At 45.5% G+C, this 15,836-nt stretch overlaps 1 protein-coding gene across 12 annotated transcripts in view; it reads right to left on the bottom strand.

Annotated features, from left to right (window-relative positions):
* SEPTIN11 (septin 11) overlaps positions 1 to 15,836 on the bottom strand; it is a 462,217-nt gene that overhangs the window by 136,871 nt on the left and 309,510 nt on the right. For all 12 annotated transcript variants that reach the window (XR_011280410.1, XR_011280409.1, XR_011280413.1 and 9 more), the window contains one exon: positions 916 to 1,102. Coding sequence is in view for 5 of the 12 variants with exons in the window: in XM_069626333.1 (XP_069482434.1) it covers positions 916 to 1,102 (187 nt within the window). In the remaining 7 variants the exon portion in view is untranslated. The remainder of the gene's footprint in view (positions 1 to 915; positions 1,103 to 15,836) is intronic.

Below are 15,836 nucleotides of genomic sequence, written 5' to 3'. Positions count from 1 at the left end.
TGGGCAGGGAATATCCCAGTACATTTCCATATATGGAACAGATTTTCTTGGTCACGCTCAGATGCATTCTGGGAGCCTGCAGTTCTGAAAAAGAAGGAATGAAAAGACCTGCCAGGACAGAGGCTGGTCGATATTTCAGCAGGGGCATTGGTACCAATATCCCTGCCCATCTTCATGATTTCTGGGGGTTAGGTTCCCTCTTACCCCACCTCCTTTTGCCAGGGTCACATCCCTGATCTTCACACACTAAACAGAACATATATGACAGTCACCGTAACAGCTGAAAAGTAATTTTAACGGTGTACAAATCACATGTTCTTCTAAAGATGGCAAGCATAATCAAGCACTTTAAATGAGGACTCAAGACAACAGCAGCACAACATTGCATTCTAAAACCTGTCAGCAGCTTCTAAAGGCTGGTGTAAAATTGCACACACATTGCACTTGGATAACAAGTGCAATTCATCATCAAAATATGGTCTTTAGGCTAATGGTGTTCCGAGCTGCACTGAAAGTGGAAGCTAGGGAAGCCCGCCTGCTGTTTCCAGGTGTCAAGAAGCTGCAATGCAGTCCCCTTTCCAAAGAGCAAATGGCATGCAAAATGCTGACGTGCACTACTTCAGCATATCAGACTATGATGCAACACGCAAAACAAGTGCACCTCCGAATGGCATGAATTTTTCATTAAACACACCGGTAACATGTTAACACAACAGTAACTCATTAACTGGCAAATGACCAGTATTTTTTCAGGATTTTACTGCAGTCAATGTTAACAGGATAACGTAGATCAGGTGATATTTCATCAACAAAGTAATGACTTGTGCAATGCCAGTTTGCTGAAAGCATCTCCCCACTAGCTTTTCGAACCAATGCTGAGATCAGAAGCGTTGTGTAGAATTCAGTAGCAAGTACCTTACTGTCAAGCTTCTTCATGGTAACCAGGTCTAGTGACTTCAGAGAGTGGCCGGTCGGCGCAATGAAGTAGAGGCATGCATGGATCCGCGAGTCGTGGTAATTGTACAGGGAGCGCTTGATCTTCAGCTCCTCTTGAAGGTAGGCCTCAAACTGGGTATCAATGTATTCGACAATGGGTTTATAACTGAAATACAAAAATATCACACAACATTAACAAGAGTCAGACTTTCTGTCAAACAACCACTGGTCTCTGGCTGGCTTCATAGATACCCAGACAACTTCTTAATGATGCAAATTAAAAGTGGACCATCTTGGACATAACATTTCCATTTTCGATTGCTCCATTTACAATTTTTCACAGATAGGAGTGACCACACAGATTCAGAGAGATAAAACATTCTTCACTGAATTATGTACAACAGCCTGCAGAGTTAACAGGAAAGAGTTGCAGTGTTGCTAGGCTGCCCTTCTGGAGAAGAATCTGCCACATTTATGCTTATTTACTCTTCCAAACCATTATGACAAAACTGTTACAAGGAAAAGAAACGCCACAGTGATGCAAAGGATGCGGTTTGCCATTTTAGAATTACACAGTGGATTCCCAGGGTCATAGATGCGGCTGGCCCTCTGTTGTGATTTGTGTAGATAATCTGAATAAAACACAGATCTATCAAAACTAGGATTCTGTGTTCAGCACACTACATCTCAGCATGAGAGCACTCCCATCCCCACACAGACCACCACAGCCACAAATTGATAGCATGTGCCTGCTCACTGAGCAGGATTTCTCCATACTTCTCAAAACCAGCAATCCAGCAGGACCATCCGAGGACCCATGCCTACCAAACATCTATGAAATCATCCTGCAGCAGCCAGAATTGGCCACCTCTTCTGGACTCTACTCAACAGCTCCATTGGACGAGGAAGTGTCCCAAATACAGCATAGAACAAACTGCTCCTAAAAAACAAACCGCTATTCCCACCACTCTGCCAACTGCTAACCAACATCCAACTTTCATTACTTGGCTATAAATCTAAAAATACTTCCAACCACAGCTTCGACTACATAGATTCTAGAATCTTGTAATGTCCTACAACAGCCCCAGGGTGGATTTAGGCCAATGCGAGGAACACCACCTATGATTTCCGCCAAGTAGGATAATAAGAACAATGCAGAGTGAAAGCAAAAGTGAGAAAAAGAAAAAGCAACAGAGAAACAGCAAGGAAAATGCAGCGAGAGAAAGAGCGTGCGAGTGAACGAGAAAAAGTGTAAGGGAGAAAAAGTGCGAGAGTGAGCAAGAGAGCGAGTGCAAGACAGAGTAAGAGCGTGAAAGAGTGTGAGAGTGCGAGTTTGTGAGCGACAGAGCGAGTGAGTTTGAGAGTGAGAGCGAGAGATTGGCTGGCTAGTTCTCAGACGCTGGTGAATGGCAGCAAAGAGACATTCAGGGCCTGATTCACAGAAGTGTTTCATAATGGCGCAACCCAAGAGTTTTCTCGAAGACCAGGAACTTGGCCCAGGAGGGCAGTCCATGGCGGATGGATAACATCACAGCCTGACAATCCTAAACAAAGGGAAAACTACTAGTCTTAGAAGTGTTTGTAGGGCGCCTATACACAAGTGTTTCCAGGTGCCACAAGACAAACTAGGGCAGGGGACTTAGGAAGAACAACTGTGGCAATCCTACTGTGAAAGTGCAAGAATAAGGTGATAGATGAGGGGCAAGGGGTAGAGGGAGAAGTGCAGGAGTGAAGTGCCCAAGGTAGGAGGTTGGAGGGGAATGTGCTGGAGGGCCAAGAAAGACAAGTGCTGGAGAAGCCATGAAGGCAAGTGCAAGGGGGAAAAGGGAGGGAGAAGGGAGGGTAAGTGCAGAGGACAGGGCGGACAGATTAGGGCTAGTCCAGGGAAGGCAGGCCGAAAGGGCGTGCTGGCAAGGGATGCAGAGGGGACTGGTAAGGGGGTGGTCTGGCCCCTGTATAAGTCTGGAGGGGCCAGGCGCCAGTCGCAGCGGCAAAGGGAACGATAGCACAGGAGGGGGAGAGGGTAGGAAGAGGAGAAAAGGAAAGCCTTGAGAAGTTTACAGAATTTAAGAAGATCCGGCTCAACTCTGAGGGGGGCAGGGAGGTCGTTCCAGAGGGCAGACCCTGCCAAGGAAAGAGATCTACTCCTCACTCTCCGTTTGGAAAAGCTTTTGACCTGAAGAGAGTTGGAGCAAGAGGACTGAAGGACATTGGCTGGGAGGTATTTAAGGAGGGAAAGCTGGATGTAGAGAGGTCGCAGGCCCCAGACAGCCTTGTGGATGATGCAAAAAGTCTTGAATTTGATCATTGCGGTTCCCAGGAGCCAGTGGAGAGATTTTAGGGCTGAAGAGCTGCAGTCCCTGGGCTTCAGTTTGTGCTGTTCATTTTCTAGAATGTGTAAAACTGCATGGCAAGATATGCAGAAACAGTACTCTGGTTTCGAGTGAGCAGCACCGATGAACGACAGTCGCCTATACACAGATTTCTTTGGGCCGATTTCTTCTTGGCCAATTTTTTGCCAACAGCCTAGAAGCAAAGAATTTTGCGCCAACTTGCCGCCACATCAGTTGAACATGGCTTTGTCCTGTGGACCCGATATGCCATCCAAAGCATAGACAATTTGTTGGCTCAAGCAAATTGCACACCTTTGTGATCAAAAACGAAGACTGTTTACATGTCCTGATGAGGGTGTTGGTTGGAATATTTTACTAGCAACTAGCCCCGAAATTCGAGCCGACACATACTATTCTAGTTGTCCTTTCTAAGATTTCAACAGTTTTTTGGTCTAAAGAAATGTGTATGGTGAATTGTATATGTTCAGAACAATTTGAGAATATGTGCCAATATGATATTAATCCATTGATGTATGGTTAGATGTTAAATAGGAATTTGCATCAAAGGTTCAATAGATAGTCCTTATGTGTTTAGAAACAAAAGTTTATAATAGCGTTTTTTGCACAGTGTGATTGGTTTGTTTTGAATGAGGATGGGTGTGATTGAAGTGTATGAATAGGTATGTCGGATTACAATAGGGTGCGTTATGATGATATACGATGGAACTGTATTAATTTATTAGCTGATTTTTTATTACATTCGGTAGTAAGAATTTTTAAAGATTGTTTATCAATGACTGTCACTTTCTGTATAGTGTTGCTATGGTTGTATACGAATTGTTCGTATTACAACTGTTCGAATGACAATTGACCTTTTCACAATTGATCGAATTGTGAAGGTCAATTGTAACTTATATGCGGGGGGGAAACCACCCCCGCAACCCCCTGCCCAAAACCATATTATATATAGATATATATATCAATTGTGAAAAGGTCAATTGTGACCCTTTAAATTCGGTCAATTGTTCATTCGAACAATTGTAAACGAACAATTTGGGTAATACCGTTGCTATATCTATGAATATTAGGATGTTCGGAAGAGAAAAAAGAAAACATGAATAAAATAAGAATAAATCGTATCCAAAATAATTCTACATGAGTTTTGAAATTAATCTCTCTAGAAGGGATTGGCGTTTGAACAATTGAGATGCAATAGGAGTGCAAAGAAAGTATGTACATGTCTTCTGACAATGTGTACCTTTTGTGATGTCCCTTGGCTTGAGGCCAAGGATAGGTCTTGCAGTCCTATTCCGCATTAGTTGACGGGGGCAAAGGGAGGAGAGAGGCATATTGAGAGGCTACATGTTGCAGTAGTACAGCCGCGAGAGAACCAGGGCTCTGGAGACATTGAGCTTCTGGGGTAAGGTGAGAAAAGAAAAAATGCCCAGAGGAGGTGAAGCTGGAAGTTGGACTTCTTGGCGAGGTCCGTGATGTGTGGAGAGAAACAGAGGAGTCAAAGGTGACAGCAAGGTTTTTTTGCCTCACAAGTGGGTGAAGGGAGGTGACCCAACTAGACTGGCCAGAGGGTTGGGGGGGGGGGAAGTAAGGAGCAGGCGTCTCGATAAGAAGGACCTCTGTCTTACTGGCATTAAGGCAGAGATCATTGGCCAAGCACCATGCCTGAATAGCAGTCAGGCAGTCAGGGATGAGAGGAGGAGGAGGAGGAGGAGGAGGAGGAGGAGGAGGAGGAGGAGGAGGAGGAGGAGGAGGAGGAGGAGGTGGCGGTTGGCAGCTTGAAGGAGAGTTATGTGTCGTCTGCATAACATTGGCTACCAATAAAACAGCAAATCAAGTTCATATCAATGTGCATCACTCACAGAGCAATCCACAACCAAGGCGCAGAGTTCCTGATAGACAAATTAAGCCTACATCACCCATAAAGGACGCTCAGATCAAGCTGCGACATCCGCTTGGAACTGAAACCCTACAACAAAAGAACATTCTGAGGATCTTCTTTCTCTCACCTCGCATCAAAAACACAGCTGAAACAATGAGTGAAGAAACCGATCCAGGATCCCCTAAACTATCTTTTATAAACTGAATCTAAGACAATCTACAGCATGCCAATTTACCAACAGAGATAGATATGATAGGACAAAACTATGGATTAAACACAGCTAGATCGGAATGGAAGGACAAGGACGATTTATCAATAGCACCGTGGCCTCCCCATTACAAACAAGCACCAGTAGACGACCGACGGAAATAGATAGCAAGGGAGCAGGTGACTGCTAACTTTCAGCACCAATACCAGAGGGGGGGACTAGCCCATTACACTAAGTTCAAATACAACACAGCTGGGAACGCGCCACACCATCACTCCTAACAATTGGATGGACAAGAAAGAAAAGTGGAAATTAAGCCTACCTACAGGACAAATGGATATATAGAACAAGATCTGTAAGGATTAGGATATATAACCCACTAACTCTAAGCTCAAATCACTGCATACCTAATTCACCCGAAAATCCACAAAACCATCTTCTCGCTCAGCAAACTGCATGCACTTTGCCACACTGCAAAAAAGAAGCAAACACAAACCGCATCAACAGCACACAAGGTCCCGCATCAGTCCAATACTCACACCAAAGCTCAGCGCAAGGTGAAAACCGAACTGAACCCGCCGACAGCACACCACTTCTCTCACTTTCCTGCTCCCTCTTCACAGACTAACCTAACCCGCTTTGTTTACAGATCCACCCGAGGATCAATTCTGTTGGTGACGGTGCGTGGTATAAATACACCTTTAACATTTAACACTGAAAATGAGGGGAGAAGGTGAGATCAAGTGTGCCAAAGCAGCTAAGTAAATGTTGAAAAGCCATAGCGATAGGATAGATCCCGCAGGACGCCACAGGTAGAGAGTGACGTGGAGGCGAGAAAAGGACCCATTTGCACTTGAGAGGGTGTTATTGAGAGGAAGGAGGTCAACCACACCAGTGCCTGGTCTGCGATGCCAAGGGTATCATGGAGACGGTTTACTAGGATGGAGTGTTTGACTGTGTCAAAGGCAGAAGACAACACGAGGAGGAGCAGAACAGAGGGTGTGTTAGAGTCCAGGTTAGAGAGCAGGTCTTCATGGGTGTTCAGGAGAGCAGTTTTCTGTGCCTCCAGGTGCCCTGAAATCAAACTTGTGTTCATGGAGGCAGCCAGTCAGTTTGTTGCAGAGGGTCAGTTGGGGGATGACCAGCATCACCATGAGTTTGCCCAAGAAGAGGGTGATAGCTGGGCATGAGGATCTGCAGACGGCATTTTTAGGAGAGGGTGCACAAGAGTGCTTAAAGGATTGTGGGAAGGAGTCAGTGGCGAAGAAGTGGTTGCAGAGGTCAGCCAAGGCTGGGGCTAAAGAGGCAATGTTGTCCTTGATGGTTCTGGAGGAGCAGGGGTGCACCCATTTAGAGGAGACTTAGAGAGCGGACACCTCTAGAGATCTTGTCTGGTGCAATGGAAGAGAAGGAGGAGAGTGTGGAAGGGGGAGACAGGTGGGCCAAAGGAGGCAAGAGAAGGGAGGGGTTGAGGGGGGGTGGAGCAGAGGTCAGGATTTCCAGAGTTTTGGAGAAGTGGGAGGCAAGTGCAGAGCAGAGAGCCTGAGAGGGAGGAGACCACAGTAGGATTGGCAAGTTCCTTGCAGATTTTTAAAAGTTCAGCCATGTTACTGGAGGCCCCAGAGATGCGGGCTTGGACATGAGCCCTCTTTTGGGAGCAGATGTAGAGATGATATTGCCTTTGGAGTAGGCGGCAGGCCAGTTTGTCAGAGGATGAGCTAGATGGCCGCCACTTCCGCTATGCAGCCTTGTGCTTGCGTTTCAAAGCTTCAAGGTCAGAATCATACCAAGAGTAGCATTTGGAGGCAGGCTTCATTCGTATCCTCATGATAGGGGCAAGAATGTCCAGGGTGTTGGAGATCGAGAGATGGAGGTTTGCAAGAACAGAGTCTGAAGGACGTCAAAAAAATAGGGGGAGGAGAGATGAAGGAAGAGGCAAATGCAGCAACTGGCACACGCTTCATCGGTCGAATGACTGAGTAGGAGACTGTCAGTGCAGGTGTAGGCATTGCCAAGGGACAGGGGAGGCCAAAGTGAGGAGAGAGTGGTCACACTAGGAGAAAGGGGTAGAAAGAGGGACGAAGAGGGGGATGTCTGATGAGATGAGAGAATCCCAGGTGTATCATGAAAGGGTGCATAAGCAACACCAGGGGAGTCGAGATAGATGTTAAAGTCTCCAAGGAAGATATGTTTGGGGGAGGAGGCAAGAAGAGAGGAGGACAGGTCAGCCCATTCAGAGAGGAAGAGGGAGGTTGGCCCAGGGGGCCTGTAGATGGTAGCGAGAGTAAGAGAGAAGGTAGGTGAGAGAGAGCCTGCAGACTAGGCTTTCAAAGGATGAGTAGGATTGAGTGGGGATGATAGAGGCAGGTACCCACTCAGGGAAGATCAGAGCCACTCTGCCAATAGGATGGAGACCCTGGGATTTGACAGCCCTGGGATTTGACAGACATGTATACCTCTTGCTCCTGTAATGTGATCTATAGCTAGATATAAGGCATTTGTAACGCGCCTATACATAAGTGTTTCAAGGCGCGAGAGGGTGAGAATACCCAAGCCATGTGATAAGCAAGGGGGGAGGGAATAATTGCGGGTAGAAACTCGTAGACTGGCCCTCTAGAGCAACCTAGGCATGTCTACACCAACCTGAACCATAAGGAAGGGGAGGGAAGTGCATTCTGATCCGAGATGGACAAGAAGTGGCTAGGCACTATATCCATCAGAGTGAGATGAGTGATGAAGCCTGTGGTTTCTATAGTCTATAGCCATGAACCTGTGCATTACAACAGGGAGGCTGTGGGGGGAGGGTATTTCCATTGATGGGGCATCATCACTAGTTGGGTTGTAGTTCTTAAATGTGGCGGTAACACTTACCGCTGCATTTAACAGCTGGCCTGATCACATGTTTGGTGCTAACTGGGCTGTATTACCTCCAGCTTTTTGCTGGAGATGAAAATCCCATTTAGCGGCCGTTTTCAGCACCATTTGCGCCAGACGCAATTAGTTGGGGGGTGCTTGCGGTTGAACTATGCCCTTTTATACTTAAAATCCCAAGTATCTCAAGTTGAAAAGTGGCAGATGACACGTTGCTGGGTTGGCCTTCAGACCTGCTTTCCTGAACCTTTGAGCCACCATGTAAAGTTATCTCAAATGGTCACTCCAGACAACAACGTCATCCAGGTAAGCTCCTGGAATGCTTGATTCGATAGGACTGTCTATTTTTGGAACATAAGCCAAAACTACATTTAAACTAAAAGTGAGAACACCAAAAGCATGAAGTTCAATTGGTGTTACAAAGGAAGCCTTCTTTAGGTTTGCTAGTTTGAACGGAATCTGCCACTACCCTTCCGTCACATTAGTGGTGGAGATGTACTTTGCTGGCCGACTCCTCGCAATAATTTTGTCGATTTGTGGCAGTAGGTAAACATCAATATTATTGTTCACCTTTCTAAGTCTACATAAAAACACTAACTTCCGTCACGTTTCAAGACCCGGATGATGGGGAGGTCCACTGGTTCTTCAAAGGTTCAAATACCCCAGCGCCAGCATTTTATCACTTCCTCTTCCAAAGCCTTCTGTCAAGATTTATTCAGATGGTAGACACTGGGTCTGAGACTTCCTCTGAGGTGGATGAATCCAATGTACAAAGCCAGGAACTCAGCCAGGTCGATCCACAAAGACATTGGTGAATTGCGCAGATATGTTTTTAGATTGGAGCTCATTGGATGAAAGGTCCTTCCGTACTTAGTTCTGGTATGGCATCTGAGAACTACTCCTCATATGAGGCTAAATGGGCCATTAGGATGTGCTTCTCAGGCTTTCACCATGTCTTAAGCCAATTCACATGGTAGGTTTTCTGTCAATCTTTTTCCACCCTGTAATTGAGGTTATCAGGGACTTGCGTGACCTGCCATGGTCCATGCCACTGGGTGGAATGTTGGCTGTCTGACACTGGAAGCATCATCAGATTACCCACTTTAAACCTTTGTAGCTTGGCTTTACAGTCATACAGACATTTCTTTTTTTCCTACCTGGCTTGTAAGGGTTGTTGAGCCAGACTAGGATCAGATGTGGTGTTTCCTGAGTCGCCTGTACTAACTCTGGGTGGAAACTTCTGAACCATCTGGCCCTTAACAAACCTCTTTACGGGAGAGAACATTGAGATTTCCTGGACATTGGTAGACTAGCTCAAAAGGGGGAAAACCAGTACGGGCCTCTATGGTGTTTTATGAGCATTTAAGAGACCACAGGAATGGTTTTCATCCCAGTTCTTTGCATCCTCTGGGACCAGTTTTCTGAGAAGGTGCCTTAGTGTCCGATTAAATTGCTCTACTAAGTTTTCTGCCTGGGGGTGGTAGAATGAGGTGTGAAGGGTGTTGATTTGCAAGATGTTTTTAGCGCAGTCGGGAGTTTAGGAAGAAAAAGGCATACCTTGGCCAGTAAGGATTTCCTTCGGGATCCCCACCCAGGAGACAGAGTAATAGGAGCATTAGCATATTCTGGATAGGGTTTGCCCTCAAGGGACAAGCCTCAGGATACATTTTGACACAGACTTGTATTACACAGATATAACAATTCCTAGGTTTGAATGGGGTCAGGGGATCTAGCACATCCGACACAAATCCAGTAAAAGGGAACCTTTATAATCAGAAGCGGTTGGAGAAGGGCCCTTCCCATGTCATTCTGAGTTGTCATTTTACAAACTAGACTGTCTAAAAAAAATAGTTCAGGATCTGCTGATGGACACCAGGCCAATAGAATGTACTCAATGGGAGTCATTAGGAGTTTGTCGGTCAGTAATTAATGGGCTGGTAATTCAGTTTACCGGCAAGTTCCTGGACAGGCAAACTGCAGGTTTGCCATGGCGGTTACTTCACTCCAGCCAAGAGCTGTAGGTAAATCAGGCCTCACTGGCAAAAATTGTGATTTAATAGTATTCCTGCCGCCTGCAATATGCTAATAATTCCGGCGTTTCAGGTGGCAGGAATGGTAATATTGTTTGCCGGTCTCCCGCTGGAAATTACCGGCAGGATACGGGCAAACTCCCAATGACCTCCAATATGTGTCTCCAATATGTGTTTGTAGTTATTGCCTATCCCTTGATAAGGGAAATGGTCTAAATTGGCTTTTTGGATGGGGTGAGGTCCCAACAGTTGGTACTGGCTCTGATCAGCTCCCTTTACATTAATGGCGACACTGTATAGGAGACTTCTGTTATCCACAAAGTAGTTCCCAGACCAATTTCTCCTCTCCTCTGCAGAGATTGTAGAGAAAAAGGCCACTTAGAGGAGGGTCCTTCTCTTTGGTTCCAGGGTAACATCTTTTATGATGTCTGCAGAGACAGAAGACACAGCCTACAGTGGCTCGTGGCCATGATCTGACCATTATTCGACCTCCCTAGGAAAATTCAGAGCTGCAGATAGGAGGGCCCAAAGCCAGAATCTCACCCTGTATTTCTTCCAGTTATTTCACTTTGTTAGGTACATTCAGTAAGTGCATTTCACAGATCATCTGATCCATGTAATTTCTCACTTGAATGCAAGACACATACTTAAACAACAGTACCTTCACAACCACATTGCAGTTCTGATCCATGACATCAGTCCCCTCCACGCTTAGTTGACAAGATAGACATTGCAGGGATTCTGCCAAAGGTCCACTCTGGAAACACCACCCCTAGACCAGTGCAAATGAGGCTATGACTTTCAGGGGCAATATTCAGCCGATTCTCGTGGAATCAGGGGTAGCCTTGGTTGTTATCCGCATCATGTTGGTAGCTTGTGCATCTGTGAGTTTAGGAGGCTTTGAGAAGGCTTTATGCATCCCACCTTTGACACCATTTTCAGATAGGCCAGCTGGGCATGCACAAACCCTGTACAAAAGAAGATACCTTAAACTTGATTTTATTTAACAGTTTAAGTAATGAAGGGGAAGAATGTCAACTCAGAAAAGTGCACAAGCTTGGGTTTGGAGGAGTTCACAAGTTCCTTTTGTTTGACTAGTAATTTGCTGGGTAGTGTTCCTGCTTCCCACCCACTTTATGCAGCTACTTTGTCTGTACAGCAAATGAGAAGTACAGTTGTAATGCGGTGTTCAGACTTTGCTCGTTCCAGCTGGTTTCTGCTCCTTCAGGTGCAAAGGCTGCCACTGTTGTAGGAGCACCCGAGTGCCTCCATAACATCTGTCTCCTTACCTTTCTATTAAACAGAAAGGGCACCCCTCCTGTTTAGCTCACGCATTTAAACATGATTCCACGAAATTGTAAGAAAGCGATGCTTTTACATGAACTTTAAGTAGTGAGTCTATAAATGGTTTGCGTTAGGAATCGGCTCTTTGTTTCCTCACCTTTCTACTCCTGAGCTATTATTGTACCTCCTAGCCCTGACATCACAGTCTTATACCTCCTTCTGCTGTGGGCTTAGCCCCTTCATATCAGGGCCTTGCCGCCTACCTTTCTCTCTGGGCCAAGTGTGCGGTCTCCTCTTTTCTTAGGCTGGCTGTCTAAACCCTGACTCTACTCTCTCTGCTCCATATGTAATTGGACACCACCTCCTGCCCTCCTCCATCTCACCACATGATCCTGTTGCTCTTGACCAACCTCTTGGTTCCGTCTTCCTCCCACTGCCTTCTGTTCCTCGCCTATTCGACATTCTACTTCTTTTGTCTTCTCCCAGCTCCTACTCTCCTCCTACCTCATTTTGCTAGTGATGCCCAACCTCCTGCTGTTATTCACCCTCCTGCTTTTCATCAACCTCCTCTTCTCCTTCTAGGCTCCAACCTACCTCCAGCTTGCTTCCTACAGACACACAACTGTGCTTCAACCACCTGGCACTACACTAGCTCCTCCCTTCAAGCTGCCTCAGGGTTGGTCTGAGCCTGTGGCCTTTTATCCCCAAGTTGCCCCTCCCCTGGGAACAGGTCTCCAGCTTGAGCCTGAACTGTTGTGGGAGAGCGCATGTAAATAAAGATGTGTGTGGTATAAATCCCAGTAACATAACATAATGCAGAATTTGATATTCCCAATTCCCTACGTGAATATGGTGTGTGTACTATAGGTGGGATCAGAGGCATAGCCAGCTTTGTCAAACAAGAGGGGCCTGAAGCTAATGTAGCTGGGCCCACCACAGTGACATTAACATCTGTAAATGCCCCTACAACACTGCTGAGTGGACATTTACAGATTTTGGGTGGACCTTGCCCGCTCAGGCCCTACCCTCCCTATGCCTCTGGGTGGGATCAAGGCTTTATCAACTTGGTATGCCATCTTCGATTTCATTGGTATTGCCCGCTTCCTCCTTGCTTTCTTGAGGCTGTGCCACAACAGTTCCATGTGTTAAAATCGCAGCAAAAATGGCTGTGAACACAAAATATCGCGGCAAGAATGCTGTGGTTTTGATGCCGCAATCCATGTAAAGGATTCAGGGGACACCCCCCCGCAACCCCGAGACCAATTTCTCCATTATACCATTTAAGGGGAGTGGAGGACACCCCTGCAACACTCGCTCCCCTTAAATGGTTTAATGCGGTACACCTTTAACGGGTCATACCACAGCATTTTTGCCACGATTTTATTTTACAAGCGTTATTTTTGCCACAATTTTATCACTGCATACCGCCACAACCCAAGCAGAGCCGAAGAGCATTTCTTGATCACCATTTATTTCCTTCATCTCATTGTGGTGGGTTAGGATGAGTGCACCGTGTGGTGGTTTGGTCTGCAAACCCCTGACAAGGTCAATGAGAGTCTTTTGGATCCTGTAGACTGGCTTGGGAGACCAATCCTGCCTAATGACAATACAATAAGGGTGACAGAACGGTCCCACAAAGGGACAAGGGACTCTGCTTTCTGGTTTATTACTACCTTTTTAAAAGTGGGCAGATAATTTCTGAAAGAGGCAAGTACCCCGTTTTCCCAATGTGAGAATCCCCTGGCAAATAGCAAGGACTCTCTGGGGCTTAGCAATCCTGGGCTAGGATCCATATTCCGCCTGGTTCTATCATCCACTGGCTTGGTCAGCCCACTAGACTTCCCTAAACCAGGCAGGGGACTTTGTCACAGTGTAAATATGTTGTCAGGTCAATCTGTGGGAGAAGTAGTATGAAATATAATGAGCTTGCACCTCTAAATATCTTTTGAGGCTTGGTCAATACGTATCCAGATTTTATAAAAATTGTGCAACCACATGACCACCATAACCACATCTAAACGTGTGCATCTTGGGGCCAACATTTCCAGACCCACCTCAATCCTTCGCAAAATCTGGAACAGATGCAATCTTGACAAACCACATTAAAATGCATAATAATATATACCTATATGTCTTGACAACTTAGATGAAGGCAGTGATCACGTACTTTGCTAGAAACAACAATACAGGCGGGAACCCTGTCAAGGCTTTCCTCTCTGTGTACCGCACCAAATCAGTACAAACTGCTACCAGGATACTGCACCAGGACTTGTGAGTTTTTGGCACAAAGCATTGTGCAAAATTAAGAATGCCTTCTTTAGATCAGTTTTGGGTGTCCCTAAATTAACACCACCATTTGCTATTCATTGTGCATTGGGGGCCCCTTTTATCTCAGACTACATTAAACTAAAGTCTATTCTACTATGGGTCTCAATGATTGTAGGCCAATATTCACACTGATTTTACGCATGGTTTGATTAGGGCCAATGAAGTAGGGACACATTAAACTGGTTTAAGTATATAAGGATTACTATCGACGCGTGAGGGATTATGGGTACAACGCACGTCACTATAGGGATAGTGTTACAGACACGCCTTGTCGACGTCCCCTTTTTCGACTACGAAAAACAAAATGCAATACTCCGCAGTGACCACTGGATGTCGGACCTATGCACAGCATGTGATTCTAAGCAGATTAACAAACTTCAGAAATACACATATTAGGACTGACGCAATGGTACTCTAAGCCTACTGGAAATGCACCCTGTTCCCAAAAAATGTACAGGATGATTTGCCTCCAATGTGGGATGGACAGAGAGATCAGAGAGCTATTCAAAGTATCTAATCAGACATATGTACCACTGAAATATTTTACAGTTCCTGTCTGGGCCTTTGCAGACCAACAGCCCTGCCCTTCGCCTTCCATGGAGACCCAACCACGACCATGCTGAAGTCGCCAGCTCCCACGAGCCTCTCAAAAAGTCCTGCCGCGTCATCAGTTCAGACAGTGCAGGCCTTGCAGAGCTGCAGAACAGCTGCCTGTCGAGCCCCCACAGAGGAGGCTCCTTATTGGTTGCTGCAGTTATTTAAACTGATCTCATGGCTTCCACCATGTCCATTTTTCAATAGTCTCCATTATTATAAGGCTAGTCAGCACTGTAGGGTTTGGCTTAATTCTGTGAAATAGCATAGGAGCGTGCCACAATTTTCCAATTTGCATGAATTGGAGAGGAGCTAAAATGGCAGTGGATTTGATCTTTTGACAAAAGATCAACATTGTCTATGATGAATGATTTCCCAAAAAATTCATACAAACTTTTTGAAGTCCTTAATATAATGGTGAATGTTTTCCTTTTCTGTATGAAGAGCAAATAAAGCACCCCCAAAAAATCTCGGCTGAAATTCTCTTGAACATTGCTACCCCCGTCACTCCCTCCAGAAGCTCCCACATTTTGGCCCTCAACTACAAGTAGCTCTTGATAATGTAAAGTTTGGAGACCCCTGCTCTAGAAGAAACAAGAAGATACTGGCAAGCATGCTGGTCTAAAGGTATGGTGTGAGACACAATAGTATTGCTCAAATACAGGCTGGCACAAGAGGGGGTACAGGAATTGTGGCCCTCTCAACTGCAACCATCCTCCTCTGGGGTAGTTCTGGCTCTGGAATGCTCCCTTGTGAGCCTCCCACCTTGGGTTGAGGGGGGGTTCTGATCCTCTCGATAGAGAACCCTCCTTGCCACACAGTATTAGCTGAAAACCAATATCTGTATGTGATCAACCATAACAGTCAAGCTCAAATTTGTGTTTGGAATTACGGTTGACCCAGTTGATTCCGATGGCCAATATCTCTTTGATCATCCGTAGCACATTTAAATAACATATGGTTGAAACCAAGGCCTCATCCACATTGCAAGCCAGGGATTAATAAGGACCCATTAAATATACTGTTAGTCAGTGATTTGAAGGTTACAAGTCAGTGTTTCAATTACACACTTAAAATGAAAATGATAATCATTAATGTAAGCATAGTCTTGAATTAAACTTCAACAGCATTTAATGTGTGACACTGAGTCATACCGATAGCTAGTGTATTACCTCTCTCAAGCTATTGGCCAGTGATTATTATAACGTAACAGACACATTCTGTCCAATTCGATGCATACAACCTAGGAACACTAATCGGCAACAACCTGTTGCCTTTTCACTTAGTTTACATGTTAGTCACTTTAAAGTAAATCAAAAGAGATTAATGTAATCCTTGACCTAATTTAAAGTGGT

The sequence above is a fragment of the Ambystoma mexicanum genome, chromosome 6p, assembly GCF_040938575.1.
Source record: "Ambystoma mexicanum isolate Mex_15411 chromosome 6p, UKY_AmexF1_1, whole genome shotgun sequence".
NCBI lineage: Eukaryota > Metazoa > Chordata > Amphibia > Caudata > Ambystomatidae > Ambystoma > Ambystoma mexicanum.
Note: the sequence above shows the minus strand (reverse complement) of the source record. Positions and strands in the feature narration are given on the sequence as shown.